Raw genomic sequence first — 14956 nt, 5'->3', positions numbered from 1 at the left:
TGCTTGACCATATTACCACCTTTAAAAATAAATATTTGAATTGGTTTTGATGAAAACCTCAGTTTATTTTGTGGCACTTTATGAAAGAAATTTTTGGAGCTAATCTAGAACACACACAAAAATACAATCACTAGGAGTAGAGGTTTTTTATTGTTTTCAAAATCTGGCTGGAAAGAGATAGTGATAAATAGGATAGACTTTATTATGAGTGTTTGTGCTTTACCTACCCTGGTACATTTGTCATCCCTTGAGGTGGTGACTGCCTCATGAGCTTCAGAGTCAGGAGAGCAGACTTGAAAAGAGCTTACAGACTGGCTTTTTCAAATATAAAATGAAAAACAGACGCAAAAGCCTTGTACTAAATTCAAATTAAGCATTCTCCATCTCATGTTCTGTCTGAGCCCTCAGGCAGATACTTTTATTTTGTACTTGTCTAGTCTTGTAGATACTTAGTTTCAGAATTTATCAGAAGCCATTAACAGTCTGGCATCATTATTTGTGGAATTCCTCTAGGTACAACTTCCAATTTTCGGGATCAAGTTTTATTGTTGGATTTATGAAATTCAGCCTTCTTACATATCAGATATTTTTAGGAAAAAAAACACAGACTTCAAATATTTCTCAACTTTGATTTAATAAGATACATATACATGTGAAAGCTATGGGGAGATTTTTTTTTTTTTTATATCTTGTCTAGCAATATGCTTAGAATTGAGAAATGGAGTTCCTTAGCATTTTCCCATAAAGCAACATTATACTAGAAAGTCTTTTTTCCTGTTTTTTCTGGGTTTGTTAATCTGAAAATAAAAATTCCGGTATTGCAGTTTCTGCTCTAAAAACAAAGAGTGAGCATTGTTTGCAAGATATAATACAGAGGAAATGTGATTGTGCAGGAGGGAGAGTTGCCAAAGCAGTATTACTCTGTTGCCTCAGGTCTCAGGAGGAAAGTGAAATATCCTGAAGTGCATGTATTCTAATTGCCACACTTAGTGCTGACAGTTCAATAGCTAATGAAAAAGTCGTGCTAACCTAGAAGTGAGCTGTTACCCCATGAAAACCCCACTAAAAACCACGTGCAAAATAAGAGCACTGCAGGTGCTGTCATGAGATGAGGTGCTGTAGCTTCCAGAGCTTTTGTGCCCTGTTGCTGGGTTTCTCTGCAAGCTCTTATGTTCTTCCTTTCAGGAGCCACGGTCCATACAGGCTCTCTGTCATGGTGTGCCCCTTCTGGGTCCTCCCCAAATCCAGAAATCAGGTGCTTTCCTGGAGACACCCTCAGAAACCGCTCCTCATGCCTCTTCTCTAGCACACATGCAGGGGGCACCTTCCTCCAGCCACCTTTAGGATTTTGGGCATCTCTACATGCTGTCCAAGCCCTTTGTCCTAAAGCAAATGGGCCTGTGGGTCAGGAGGAGAAGGGGAAGTGTTCTGGGAGGTTATGGCTGAGAAGTGAAGTTTTCCAGCTCCACACATGAGCTGCTTCCTGCTGGTCTGGAGCACCCTGCTGAAGCAGGGACTTGCAGAAGATCCTCATTGGTTCACGATGTGTTTGAGTGCTGGGGAAGAAAGTGTTGGCAATGCATGTTAGATAAACACTGCAAAATGAGGGTGGCTCAATAAAATCCCTGCATATGCTAGAGAGGAGCATGTGGTCAACAAGGTTGTTCTCCAGCATGTTATCTCTCACTCGTAAACCTCCAGTAAAGAAACATAGGTTGTTGTTTTCTGGTAACAGGAAAATTATTAAAGTGTCTACTTAACAAAGTAGATGTTTTCTAATACTGATCTTTTTTCCTTTCTTCATCTAAAATGCTGTAGATTTATTTAGCACAACAAAAATATTGAACTCATATGGCTTGATACTGTAGTTAGATTCTGCATTACAGAAGGAGGGACAGAGGCGGGAATGTAATAGATATTTCTGGAAAGTTTTAGTTAATGGATGCATCATGTGTATGATGGAAGCATTGCCTTTTAAAAAAGAAGTCAGTATTATTCTGTTCAGTCCTTTGGTTGGAGAAAATTTAAACTGGCCTTTTTGGAAGTAGCCTGACAGCTATAAATTTCTTCTTTGAAAATTGGTGGGAACTGGAAATTTACCTTCCTTAACTTTTCTAAAAATTCTTTTAAAAAGAATAAAACCCTTCTATCATACAAAGGCCGGAGAAGGGTGAGAAGATGGGGCAGAAAAGGAAATGTTTAGGGGCAGAGTCTGCAAGTGTGGATAAACATTACCCTTTGATTTGTTTCCACAGGATTGTGGCATTCCAGAGGTGGAGTTCTGCCTGGCAGCTGGTAGTACAGAGGGACTTCCCATCTGCATACAAGGTGCAATTGCCAGTTTAGAAGAACTGGATGTTGAGAAAAACCCTTATATAAGAGTCAGATCAGGAGTGTAAGTACTGAACCTTTTTAACAGCATTTTGCCAGCAACTAGAAGAGTAATATCAGGTGATGAAACTCAGTAAGCAACATGAACAATATTTGAGGGATTTTGCCAGAAATGAGTAAACATACATTTAAGATGTCAACATTGTGCTCTGTGAGCTCCTAGTTTGAAGGCATTTTTTCCTAGTTGCTGGCAGAAGTCTTCAGTAATTCCATAATTGAGTAGCTTTATAAATAGAGGAAGCAACTCAGCTATAATTAGCTTTTATTGCATTGGAGGATACTGTCTCCCAAGTCACCCATGCTGTTATAACCATAATACTGTGGCTGAACACCAGAAAATGAGTGTTACATCACCCAAGCGTTTCTCAGCCAGGTCCTGACATTCTGGAGGGAGGTGATGCTGTATGACACAGGGCCCTGGCTAACCCAGAACTTCCTGTATTGAGCAGAATGGGCTGTTGTTCCCTGGGCCAAAGCCTCACATTTCCTGAAGTTTAGGAGTTGTGTGGCTCTTCCCATAGATAATTGCAGAATGACAGTAGCTCTTCTATTACAAGAGTATTGCCTTTCCATGTGAGCCAAGTCATCCTTCCCACTATCTCACAATATGTGAGAGGGAGTTAAAAACAGAGGTCCTGTCTTAGTTTTGACAAAACTTGGTAGTTTTAAGAAAATAATTTTCCATATGGCTCCATGACTCTTCCTTCATTCCTTGTGTGGTCTCCTAAACATGTGTTCAGCTTCTACATTCAGCTCTTTTTTTTGACCCAGAACAGTCTGAAGGACTCCCAGCATTTTTAATCCTCATGTCAGAACTATGATAGCTTCCCAAAGGATTGTTGTAAATAATCATACTTTAATAACTTCCACTGAAAAAAAATGATAACGGACTGATGTAAGAAACCTTTTAATTCAAAGGTGATAATCTTAGGTAAAATTCTATGCAAACATCTCATCCTCAGTACTGGCTTTCTTTTGTATACTCATAAAGTAGCAAGCTGGCTTTTTTAAGTGAGTGAACAAATTGGTAATTTCTTCTCTTTCATTTATATTTAGCTTGGACTAAGAAAAAGTGTCTGAGATCTTCCTAGCAGTGATGTTGCCAGCATATTTAAATACAGCTTTGTTTTGATGTGCTGTCTCAAACATTATCTAGCTCTTATGACTACAAAAAGGAAAATAATTTTAATAAGATCTTTGTATTTGGAATCTAATTGATGAACTTATTGAGTCATTTATCCTTACTGTTCTAGATGGCTTGCTTATTCAGACTTGAATTATAAGGGAGAGATTACTGTTTTGGAAGAATGTGATTCACCACCTGAAATTCCTTCAGCAGATGTAAAATCTCTGCGACCCTTAAGAATGGTGAGGACTTCACAATTCCCTGATAAGTTGTGTGCCTTCTTTTTTTTTTTTTTTTTTCTTTTTTTTTTTTTTTATAGTTACTTTCCCAAAGGTCTTGATCTAAATACAGCTTGGGCTCTGATGTTCATTCTGGATTAATCCTCCATGGTGTGCTTGCTTTGGTCACTGTGACTTGAGCTTCTGCACCCCCAACATCTTCCTGGGAAACTGCTGTTGTTGGGAGGAGGTCAAATAAGAAAGAAAGGTTCTTAATTTTATTGCATCCAATACTAATTAGTTAGCCCAAAAGCCTTTCTGGAGTTTATAATTTTCTTTGTTTAGTTAGGGTCTACAGGGGGTGGAAGACGAGATAAGGACTTTATTACCCAGTAGTATTTCCCTGCACACAAATCTGGGGATGTGCAGCTGTTTTTTTGTGTTGACAGACAGAACTTGGATCTGCGTGTCAGAGATGGGAAAGGCTATAACACAAATTTTACTGTGTACATAGCAGGCCTACAGGAAGACAGTTTAAAAGCCATAAAGGAGTAAGAGCTAATAGCTGTCTGTTTAGTCACTCAAGTGAGGTCAGTGTCTCTTATTCCCTCACAGAGCATCATTCGCTCACATTTCCAGAGAAGATGCATTTGTTGTATTTGCCCTTTGACCATAAACATGAATATGTCAGACTCTATTTTGTCTCTCTCTCCTGCTGTTTTCCCTCTCTTCTAGTGTTGCACCATTTGTGCTTTAAAAATTTGAAATGCATACAATATAGCTTTAAAAATTGATTTTAAATACTGTTTTGTATCGATTAGTTTAAAAACATGTAGTAAATATTTACTTTAGAATTATAGACCAAATACTTCTAAATTGCTTGCAGTCTTAGAGGTTTGTCAGTGCACTGATATGTTTGTAGGTCAGGTTTATAGTGTGCCTGGCCTTTTGAAATCTATAGCCAGCACTGAAAGTGGTGAATAAAATTGCAAAGATTTCATGCTGTCATAGTACTGTAAAACACATGTCAGAAGGGGGCTTCGAGTTTAATATAAATAACTTATTTTCCCCCTCATCTGTTTTTAGGGAGGACTAAAGGTGCAAATGCCAATGAATGTCAAGGTAAGCACAGGGGGCATTGAGAGTAAAATATAATTGGGAATATTAAATCTTTATGGAAGTTGCTTTCCTTTTGTTTGGTGTGTGATCTTTGATAACTGTTCAATTCTTGCTGCAAAATAACCCCCTAATGCTGTCAAGTTCACTTAGTGCTTGATGAGGTGTAAAAGTACCAGTAGTTTGGTTTTCACATATTAGGAAAGTGTGAATTTTCTGTAAAATGAGTTTTTCTGACTTGACACATTAATCACTGTAATGATAAAGGGATTGGTGGAGATTTTCCCATTTAACATACCAAGTTTAAAAAGAAAAGGGGAGGGAAGGGAGGAAGAGGACAGGAATAGAACCCTTCCATCCTAGCCCCTATTCCAATACAAGAGTTGTGAGAGAGACCATGATCCTTCTGTGATCTGAGGAGCTGAAAGCTGATCCAGAGTTATTGTTCCTTTTTCCTCCTTTTTCTACAAAAATGCTAATGCTTTAGGTAACTTTTAATTATACAAATACATGCATGACTTGGGTGTTTTTCTAATAAATGCTGCAACAGATACAAATATTGTAAATAGCTGATCTATGTGATTTAGCAGATAAGGAACTTGAAGGGGCTGTTAACTGCAGTCATGGAAATAACTTCAGCAAAGTACAGGGAGAGGCTTCTTGTCTACTTTTGAAGGATTAATCTCAACATCATGTTTTCTAGATAATAATATATGAGAAAACCCACTTTGGAGGATGGTCCAAAGAGTTTTCAGAAAACATCACTTCTGTCCCAGCACTGTTTGGTAGTGAAGAGGAGTTTCAGGAAATTGGATCATTACGTGTAATTGGTGGAGTGTGAGTATATTTCACTTTTATATTTATTTATTTTAAAACAGAGAAGAATAACTAAATGCTTAGAAGTGCTAACTGAGGATGACTGAAGTCGTCCACGGGTGAAATGTTTTGAGAAGAAGGGAGTGTATTTTTCTTTTAGTATCAGCTCTTCAATTATCAGCCTACCAAGCTAAATGTGTGAAAGGTGCGACGTCAGTGTTTGCCATTTGGATGCCAATAAATTAGGCCACTTTGTTCACACAGAGCTTTAATTTGTATTGATTTATACTTCTGACAGTCTCTACTTAGTTTGCTGAATGACCTTGGGTAGGTGTGGTCAGTCTTCAGTTTGACATTTTAATACCTCTGAAACCTATAAATTGTTATCTTAATGGTTTTCCTCTGCCAGCTGTTGCATTTTATCTGGCATTGGGATTGTGCTGTTATTTTCATTAATTGAGGTGCTGGATAGATTCTGTGTTGCCCTGCCCTTCCCTGTGTCACAGGTGGATGCTCTGAGGTAAACTCAGCATCAGCCACCAACGCCTCACTTTGTTCTTTCACCCTCTCCCAACAGGACAGGACTGTCTGAGAGCAGGCAGGCTGGTTGCTTCTTCCAAAGGCTTCAGTAATAAAACAGTTTTCAAAAAATCTTGCTTTTGTTTCCTAAGGGATTTTCCACTTCAGCATAAAGATGGAATAACATACATCTTTTCAGGCTGTTGTCAGAATTGTATGAGTACTAAATTAAAAACAAACTTAATTGTTAATACTCAGATAATCTATTCATAAGTGCATTGTGTGTTCGCTTATGGGAAGCCTCAAATTATTAAAAAACATTGTTCTGTCTGTTGTTGCAGCTTTTATTTTTAGTGCTGTGGTAACCTAAACAGCTAAACTAACGTAAACCAAATGGTACTAAAAGTAAATCTATCCCTGCCTGCCAAATTTCACTGCCAACAGAATTTCTACAGCAGTCCTAATATTTATAGGGGAGTTTTAATGAAAGAAATGTTTACAAGAAAAAAGGAGGGGGAACCACTTTGTAAAATTGACATGCATTAGAGATTTGAAGTTGATATGGAAACACCTTTGTTTAACTGAGCCTTATATATTTATTCAAAATACTTTGAAAATCTATATTTGTTTACTGCTAAAACATATTCCTTGTACAATATGGTTTATATCTTAAATTTGCTTGTCTGTTTATATATATACACATTTTTAGATTAAAGCAAAAAACAAATAAGCAGGCGAAATCATGTTCTGCTGAAATCCGTTAATTTGTCACCATCTCCAGCAAGGGTAGGGTCTCATCATTTATTAGCACAGTGAAGAGATCCACTGCTTTTTTTTATCATTGAAAGTTTTGGCATCTAGCTACATCCTGGTCTCTGTGGTACCAAATATTGCTGTTGGGAATGTGACTGGCTGAGAGGAGGTACACGGAGAAGCATTACATAAATCAACTGTTGTTGAATAAAGAATCACATGGCAGGATCTTGATCCACAAAGAACACTTCATGGGTGCCTGTTGTGATTCCAAACAAGCATTGCTTTGTTCATTGGCTGGGTTTGTGATACTCATTTTAGTGGGTTTGGGGGGTTCTCTTCTCCCTTTATTTGTTAGAGAAAATCATGCATGCAGTTGTTTTGCCTTTACTGACCTCTCTTTTTTTGTTGTTGTGGGGATGCCACAGATGGGTTGCCTATGATAAGGAGCGTTACAAAGGCCATCAGTTCTTGCTGGAGGAGGGAGATTATGAGGACAGATGCTCCTGGGGGGGAAGTGACAGTGCCCTGCTCTCCTTCCGTTTCCTTCAGGCTGTAAGTACTCACATGGATTTCTCACAAATTATGCACAGCTCTGGCTATAAAGAGCAAGCTTATTCTTTGTAATGGTACAGCTGCTTTGGGTTGGGGCAATCCATCTTTTGCCTGTGCTCATCCTCATTCTTTTCCTACTGGATGAAATTTAGACTGCACTAAGAAAAAAACAGGTTCTCAACAGTCTTCGTGAAGTTCATACAAAAATTTTATCATGCAGAATTCCTTGTCTACCTGCCAGATTTTCAAGTACCTCAGTCCTGCACCTCGAGCTATTTAAATCTCTCAAATGGAATTTTCTTAAAAGCATAGCATGCCTGAGTGTACAAAGTAGTTCTTGATTAAAATTAAAATATCTTTTCAATGCAGCAGCTGTTGCAGGCCTTAAAACAGCATTACCCTCTGTCTGTGATTTTTCTGCCAGAAAATTTTGGCAGCAAAAACAATCATGGTAAAAAAATCCTTGCTACTAAAATGTGTTTAGTGTAGGCAAGGATTAAATAATAATAAAAACTATTTGTAAGAGTCTGCTATTGGAAGGAAAGTTAGACATTTTAGTAATGGAGAAACATGGGGTTAGAACTTCTTTATAATTTCCTTTGTTTTGGTTTTGGTTTTTTGTTTGTTTGTGTAAGTGTTTGAAGGATTTTTTATTATAATGGCATCTCTGTGAGCATTAAATACAGCTGCAAAGAGTAAATTCTTCTGAGACTAAGATTGTTCACTCTGATATTACCCAGTTTTGTAAACTCAGATTATTCATCTCCTCATCTGAAGAGATCTGATATTCCTGAGCCAGGAGTTTTGTGGAAATTGAAGATGGGGATTTAAAGCAAACTCACTTTCTCAACTTTATGTGAGCCCCAGAAGGCCATACTTAAATTCACAACTTGCAGGTTTGTTTTTCATGATAGGCACCTAGCAAAAGCTGTATTTATAATCAGAATCTATCAAAATAAAGATAGGAGAATGAATTGAATTCAAGAAAAATATCCTTCTCTAAATAAATTTTAGATTGCTGAGAAAAAAGTAGGTAGGCAGTTTCTTCAGATTACTCATTTTGAATGTGCAGAATCCTATTCAATTGCTGAATAATCTTAGCTTTCCTCTCTTTTCCAGCTGTATATAGGATACTTGAGCAACTTAAATTGATCTTTTTAGATTTTTCTCTTGGTAAAGGACATAAATACAAGTTAAAAACAAGTAAATACATAAATACAAGTAAAGGGCATTAATACAAATTATCATGCATGTGGATACCAAGAATGATCTTCCACGTCATGTATTTAATTTAACTTGCACCTAAAACAGTCAGAAGGCTCAAGTCATTAATGTTTAAAAACATGCATCATTCAGTCATATATCAACAGATATCAATCAAATTGGCTTATCAATATGTATAAATATTTACTTATTGATAATAGAAGTGAAAAGGAATAATTTCCCTCAATTTGTTGCATAACTGAAGGCAACCAGCTGTTTGCCAATGGAATAGTAATGGCCCTGGCATTGTGTTGTTTGGCTTGACCAGCAGATTGCCTCCCTCTGGGCAATGTGCAGCACACAGCGCACTGCCCAGGCTGGCCATATGCTCCCTTTGTGACTTTGTATACCATACTTAAGGTCAGGATTTTAAAAATAGTTTAGTACCAAACATTTGGTTTCATGGGGACCTGGGCAAAAATCCAAACTCTGTGTGCTTGAGGCCCCTGATTGCACAGCAAATGTCCTGGTTCTTCTCTCTGAGCTCAGGAATTCTGTCAGGGGAAGGTAAAGGTTGCAATGGTCTCAGAATCCACAGGAATATTGCTGCACACCCCCTTCCCCAGACACTGGTGAAGAAGTACCCACATGTGGGCACACTGTAAGGGCTCTCAGCTTTTGGTTGGCTTGACCATTCCTGCAGTGAACAGTCACAAAGGCTAATGGGGCGTTCAGGGGGTGTTTGAGAAGCAGAGATAAAAAGGTCTTGTGGAATTATTTTTTCCAGCTGCTGCCAGCTCCCTGTCAGTATCTGTGTTGAACATACCTGAGTCAAATGCAGAGCTCATTCCTAGGGGCAGGCAGCAGTCTGGACTCTGAGCTGCTTTGGGGGCAGTGGCATTTGCTTCTGTTCTGCAGTGTCAAATGCGTTTCAAGCTGGAGTTTGCCCATGGCTCAGTGAAAGAGCAAAGTTTCTGAGTATGTTTCCTTCAGAGCTTTCCCACTAATGTTTTCAAGTCTAGAATTCTCTGCCTTGGTCTGAAAGTCTTTTCTTAAAAGGTATTTTTCCTGTTACTTTTTGTAAGAGAAGTTGCAGTAGAAATTCAGGCAGAAAAGAATGATGGCTGAATTTGAAAGATGTTTTTACAACTGTGGATATATTTCAGCATTTTAAACTTAGTTAAGGAAATTATGTGTAGATTTGATCTAAATTGTATTTTGGCTACTCTTTTGCTTTAGGACTGTTAAGAGTAGCTGTTTTTCATTTGCACTAATACTGCACTAGTTTTGTCATTCTTTCCTTTTTTTTTTTTTTTTTTTTTTTTTTAACTAAAAAGTAGTCTGAAGCTGCAGTTGTTCATTATGATTTCTCCAGACCTGGCACTATAATTTCAAGTGGATACCTGAAATAGTTGCAGCAGTTTAACAGTTTAAATAAATGAAGGAAGGAAGTGGTCAACACAGTAAGAGAACCAGTTTTACTAGAGAATTTGTTCCATCACCTTTTACTGTCCTGTAAACAGTGCAGAGAAATTGAGCCACATCAAGTTTTAAAATTGGTTTTCATTATTCACTGTGTTTGTGTCCTGTAGAAAGACATGGTGTCCTCCAAACAGCCTGTTTGATGCAGTTCACCTGGCCAAATGAATGTGACTGCATGCTGCTTTGGCCTTAATTTCTAGGTGGTTTTTGATAGTTATAAATCTTTGTTTTCTCAGTGTTTAGTGTAATAATACCCATGGTTGAGTCCTCATATGTTTGTGAGCCTCTGTCAACCACAATTAGCAGTTAACAGCAATTGTTTCTTGTTTGCAAGACTAGCTTAGTTTCAATTTATAACTTCACTTTATAATTGCTGAATGAGAAACACTGAAATTCAGTTCCTGCTTTCTGTTAAAAGTTAAAGTAGTAAAGTGAATGCATTGTTGTTTTCTGTTTTCCCAAGCAGCAACTGAACTGTGTGCTTAAAATTGCTAAGTAGTTAAAAAGCTGAAGATTTGAAACCCAAATTCAAATAATCTGAAGCTGTGCAAGTAAACTGGGCAAGAAACTAAGCTGGCTGAAAGCACAAAGCAGTATATATAAGAGAGAATGTGACAGTGATAAGCAGGATTTATTTATAGCTATAGTGGATATATCCAAAAAGTACAAACCCCTTGTGCTGGAAAGGTGATCTTGCCCAGGCTTTTCCTTTCCATAATTATTGACATGTTGCTGGAAAGGGATGAGGAAGGAGAAGTTTAATAAAAAAATATAGTCATGGTCATGCTTGCAGTATTTATTTGTGAGGCTTTTGGAAGATCAGTGCTAAACTCTTTCCATCTTAACTCTTCTCCTTCCCACACAGGCATCTTTGCACTCTGAGCCATCCTCAAAGAGGAAAGGATGGTGCTCAGGGGCAACAGGCTCTTTCTCTCTTCAGTGCAAACCCCTGAAGGCCATATCAGATTGCCAGGCTTCCAGTTAGTTATTCCAGAACTTCAATGCCAAAATACCCCATAGAGATCCACACCAGGGAGCCAAGCCCCTTCAAGCTCTATAAAATGCTGTCTTCTGGCTACAACTCTTTCCCAAAATGTTTTGTGTTGTGAAGAGTCATTGAGCTGTGACAGTCTTCTAACTCCTGTGCTACCTGTTAGGATTTCATAGAGTCTTCAGTGGCACTTTTCCAGTCTGATGATGAAGATGGGAAAGCATTTGACATCATCAATGAAGAAATCCCTGATTTGGAGCAAGCTGGATTTGGCCCTGAGACGAGGTCGATTCTTGTGAAAAGTGGAGTGTAAGTCTGCTCAAATACATGGAACTGTTAAACATTTCTGTGTTTGGGTACATCTCTTGACAGACTATATTCCACATGGTACATGTGGTAAATATTTGAAGGAGAAAAGTGTTTCTTTAAATTTCCTTGGGGAGTGGAAGGGAAATAGTAATTTTAATTTTCTGTAGCTTTCATGCCTACACCTTGATTTGGATCTGAGCATTCTTGTTCATAGAAAAAGTTTGTGATGTGGCCCCAGAGGAGTCACATAGTTCCATGGCAGTAATATTGAAAAGATATTTTAGATATATTAAGAACTGGTATAATTTTTGGGACAGGTAAAGCCTGTCCAAAAAGGATGAGCTGTGCTGTGTAATAAATTTAGACTGATGACACTGAAAATTAAAAAAACTTTTATAGAACTATAAAAATTAAAACATAAAAGACATTAAGGGCAAAGAACACTGTGGAATCATGTGGGTTTCAGACATTTAACAGTAATTTTTAAAATGCAGTATTAATATTGTCATAACTACCCTAATGCTGATGGGGATCAGGAACTGTGAAGTGAGGGGCCTGAACTGCTTATGTAGGGATTGGTGATTAGTGTCTCATGAGTATTAGCTGCAAGAATGAAAGGCTGAGACTCAGTTTGGGAAAGAGGGATACAAATGAGAGCTGCAAAATCCTGAAGGTGGTAAGACAAGATTAATACAGTTCACAGAATCTTGCATGACAACATGTTGGGGAAATGCTTTATGGACCTGGAGATTTGCTTTAAAGCAGATTTTGATGTGGGAAGGTAAAAAAGCTTTTCCTACACTAGAGGCAGTGAGTTTCTGGAACTTGCTGCTGAAGGGACTGTGGTAGCAGAGAGCACCAGGAGGTTAAAAAAAAGCATTGGATAAATTAATAGCAAACAGATTCATTAATGGGTGACAGAAGTGAAATGGGTAAGGACATGCCCTGCTACATCCCTAATAAAACAGTCTCAGTGCTGGGTGAATAGAGGAATGCACCACCAAAAGTGGGTGATTTAGAGGTGTCTTTCTAACCAGCCCCAGTCTGTTTCTGCCACTGTGCAGGGATAGAAGGACCCTCTAGTTGGAGGTTTCTTTCTTCTTAAATTGCAGGAGAGAAAGCAGGGTGGGAGAAACTTGAACCTCCAGCTGTTGTAGGCTTCTGCTTAATGTCATCAAGCCTTCCTCAGTTACTTCTTTCTTCTTGCACCGTTTTTCCTAAATCCAACTGGAAAAGCTGTAAGAAAGCCCTGTCTGGGGAATGCCAAATGGGCAAAGGTTCAGTTAAGAGAGATTCAAAAAGTTTATCAGTTAAATGTCTTTCCTCTGAATTTCTGAGCAGGGCATCATCTCACAGTGCATTTTCTGGGAAGGCAGACACCCAAAATCTCGTGTTTGTCAAAGTAGGGAAAATCAAGTGTTGTGACAGTTTTGTGCCTCTCATCAGGTTTAATGTTGCGCTGTCTGCCAGTGGACATTCTGTTGTGCTTGACTTGCTGTTTTTGTCATCAAACTACTCAGAAAAAATGTGATGTTTTCAGTTCAATTTTTGTTTCTTTCCTCAGGTGGGTGGCATATCAGCAGAAGTATTTCTGTGGAGAGCAATATGTATTGGAGAAAGGAAAATACAAATGCTTCTTTGACTGGGGAGGATCTAGTAAAACCATCATGTCAATTCGACCTGTTAAGCTGGTGAGTTACCAGAATTTAAGGAAAACCTTAAAAGACTTTTGGAGTTCAGAGTTTCCATAATAATTAAACAGGAAAGCCCACATTATAACAACCTGTCTATTTGCTTTGCAACAATTTAAAGACCCTCCTGGAAGGCATAATGAGTCTGTTCAGGATGAACACTTAAATGGACAGATCTTTCTTGTCTTTTGAGAAAATTGTCAGGGAAACTTCATAAGAAGAATTTCCCTTTGGACAACTGCATACATAGCCTGACCTGGAAAGATTCATTTGCCATAAAGCATAGTAATTGATAATGTATTTTAAAATACTTGAGAATTTATCTGGACTGTATTGTTACATAATAGAGTTCTGTTGGATTTTTCCCCTTACTTTTATGGTAAAATATTTGTACTAGATACAGTGAATAAAGACAGGAAATATTTTTAATCCATTATTCAATCCAAGGTAGTGCTAACTCACCCAAGCAGATTAATGCCAGCATTGTCAAAACCCTAATGCAAAACAAAGACAATCTACAGCCAGAAGTATTAAATGATAATAAGTAATATATTATTAATAAGTAATAATTTAGAGGAATGCAAAAGGAATACTTAACCTTATTTTGAAGAGCACACGTTGAGAGAGGTGTCTTCTGTTGGTTTCAGTTCTATTTTTTTTTTCAAGAAGCAGCCTCAAAAGTAAATGCAGAGACATTTACATGGACTCTAATGCACATTATGGGAACTAATTAATGCTGATGCAAGTTCTCTGTGTGAAAGGCATTGAACAATCAGGCAGGTAATTGTAAGCTTACAGGCAAGGCAGCTCATGGCAGAAATTGTAGAAAAGAATTGCGCCAAGAGCCTGGGAAGCTTTTTTTCTTCTGCTCCTGAGTTCATACTTTACAAATTTCAGGCAACTTGGCATGTCTCCTAGGAAGTTAATTGTAATTAATGTTGGGGTTTTCTAATGTGTGTATATATGTATTTATTGTTGCAGGAGCCCCTTGGGACAAATGAGCCTCCACATTTGGTAAGTTGGTATTACGTAACAATGTCTAGTGCTAAACTATACTTAACAATTAATGTTGAATGCCTTGCTTCAGATGATATCTCAGTAATTTCAGGTGATAATTCAATATTGTCACCTTGCTACAGCAGATCAGTGATGGAGGATACTGGCAGATGGATAAAAGTAAAGTCTGCTAAGTGTTGTGCTCTTTGTTTTATTCTGGATCATACCCTTTAGTATTCTATCCCCAAAAATGCAAGCAGTCCTATAGGTTTTGAGTGACTTTGGATCTCTATAGCTATTGATTTTCTTCTTCTTTCCCTCTTGTTTCTGGAAATTCACCATCCCATCCATTCATCCTTCTCTTTATGGCAGATTTTCTTTCCATTATTTTGCATTGCATCCAGTTTGTCACTTCTATGTTTATTTGTGAATTGAATATAAAAATATAAACTGCAGAAAACAAAACTGCACATTCAAACCTGCAAATGCATCAACACCTGGAAGTTGTTTTTTTTCATTTTAGATGCTGGTAGTTCTGCTTTCCAAAGTCTTCCAAGCAAGTAGAGCTGCTCCTTAAAGTTCCCATTTGGTTACAGTAACATCAGAGCTTAACTGGCCATATCCTTATGATAAGGTTATAGTCCATTAATAGACCTTTGAGTTACCTTTCTGAAACACAAACCTGCTCTGTGTTTATCACCATGTGTGCTCTGTGTTCCCTGCAACGTTCTGTCTCAGCAAGGCTCTTCCCTTGTCCAGCATGAGTTGTTTGATTGATCTTTTTCTCTCC

General features: G+C 38.0%; 1 protein-coding gene across 1 annotated transcript in view; it reads left to right on the top strand.

Moving 5' to 3' along the window:
• Positions 1-14956, top strand: part of CRYBG3 (crystallin beta-gamma domain containing 3) — an 80848-nt gene that overhangs the window by 48533 nt on the left and 17359 nt on the right. The window contains exons 8-15 of the mRNA XM_021550174.2: positions 2256-2395; positions 3645-3759; positions 4822-4857; positions 5555-5688; positions 7368-7494; positions 11337-11479; positions 13044-13170; positions 14152-14184. Coding sequence (XP_021405849.2) covers positions 2256-2395; positions 3645-3759; positions 4822-4857; positions 5555-5688; positions 7368-7494; positions 11337-11479; positions 13044-13170; positions 14152-14184 — 855 coding nt within the window. The remainder of the gene's footprint in view (positions 1-2255; positions 2396-3644; positions 3760-4821; positions 4858-5554; positions 5689-7367; positions 7495-11336; positions 11480-13043; positions 13171-14151; positions 14185-14956) is intronic.

The sequence above is a fragment of the Lonchura striata genome, chromosome 2, assembly GCF_046129695.1.
Source record: "Lonchura striata isolate bLonStr1 chromosome 2, bLonStr1.mat, whole genome shotgun sequence".
Lineage (NCBI taxonomy): Eukaryota > Metazoa > Chordata > Aves > Passeriformes > Estrildidae > Lonchura > Lonchura striata.
Note: the sequence above shows the minus strand (reverse complement) of the source record. Positions and strands in the feature narration are given on the sequence as shown.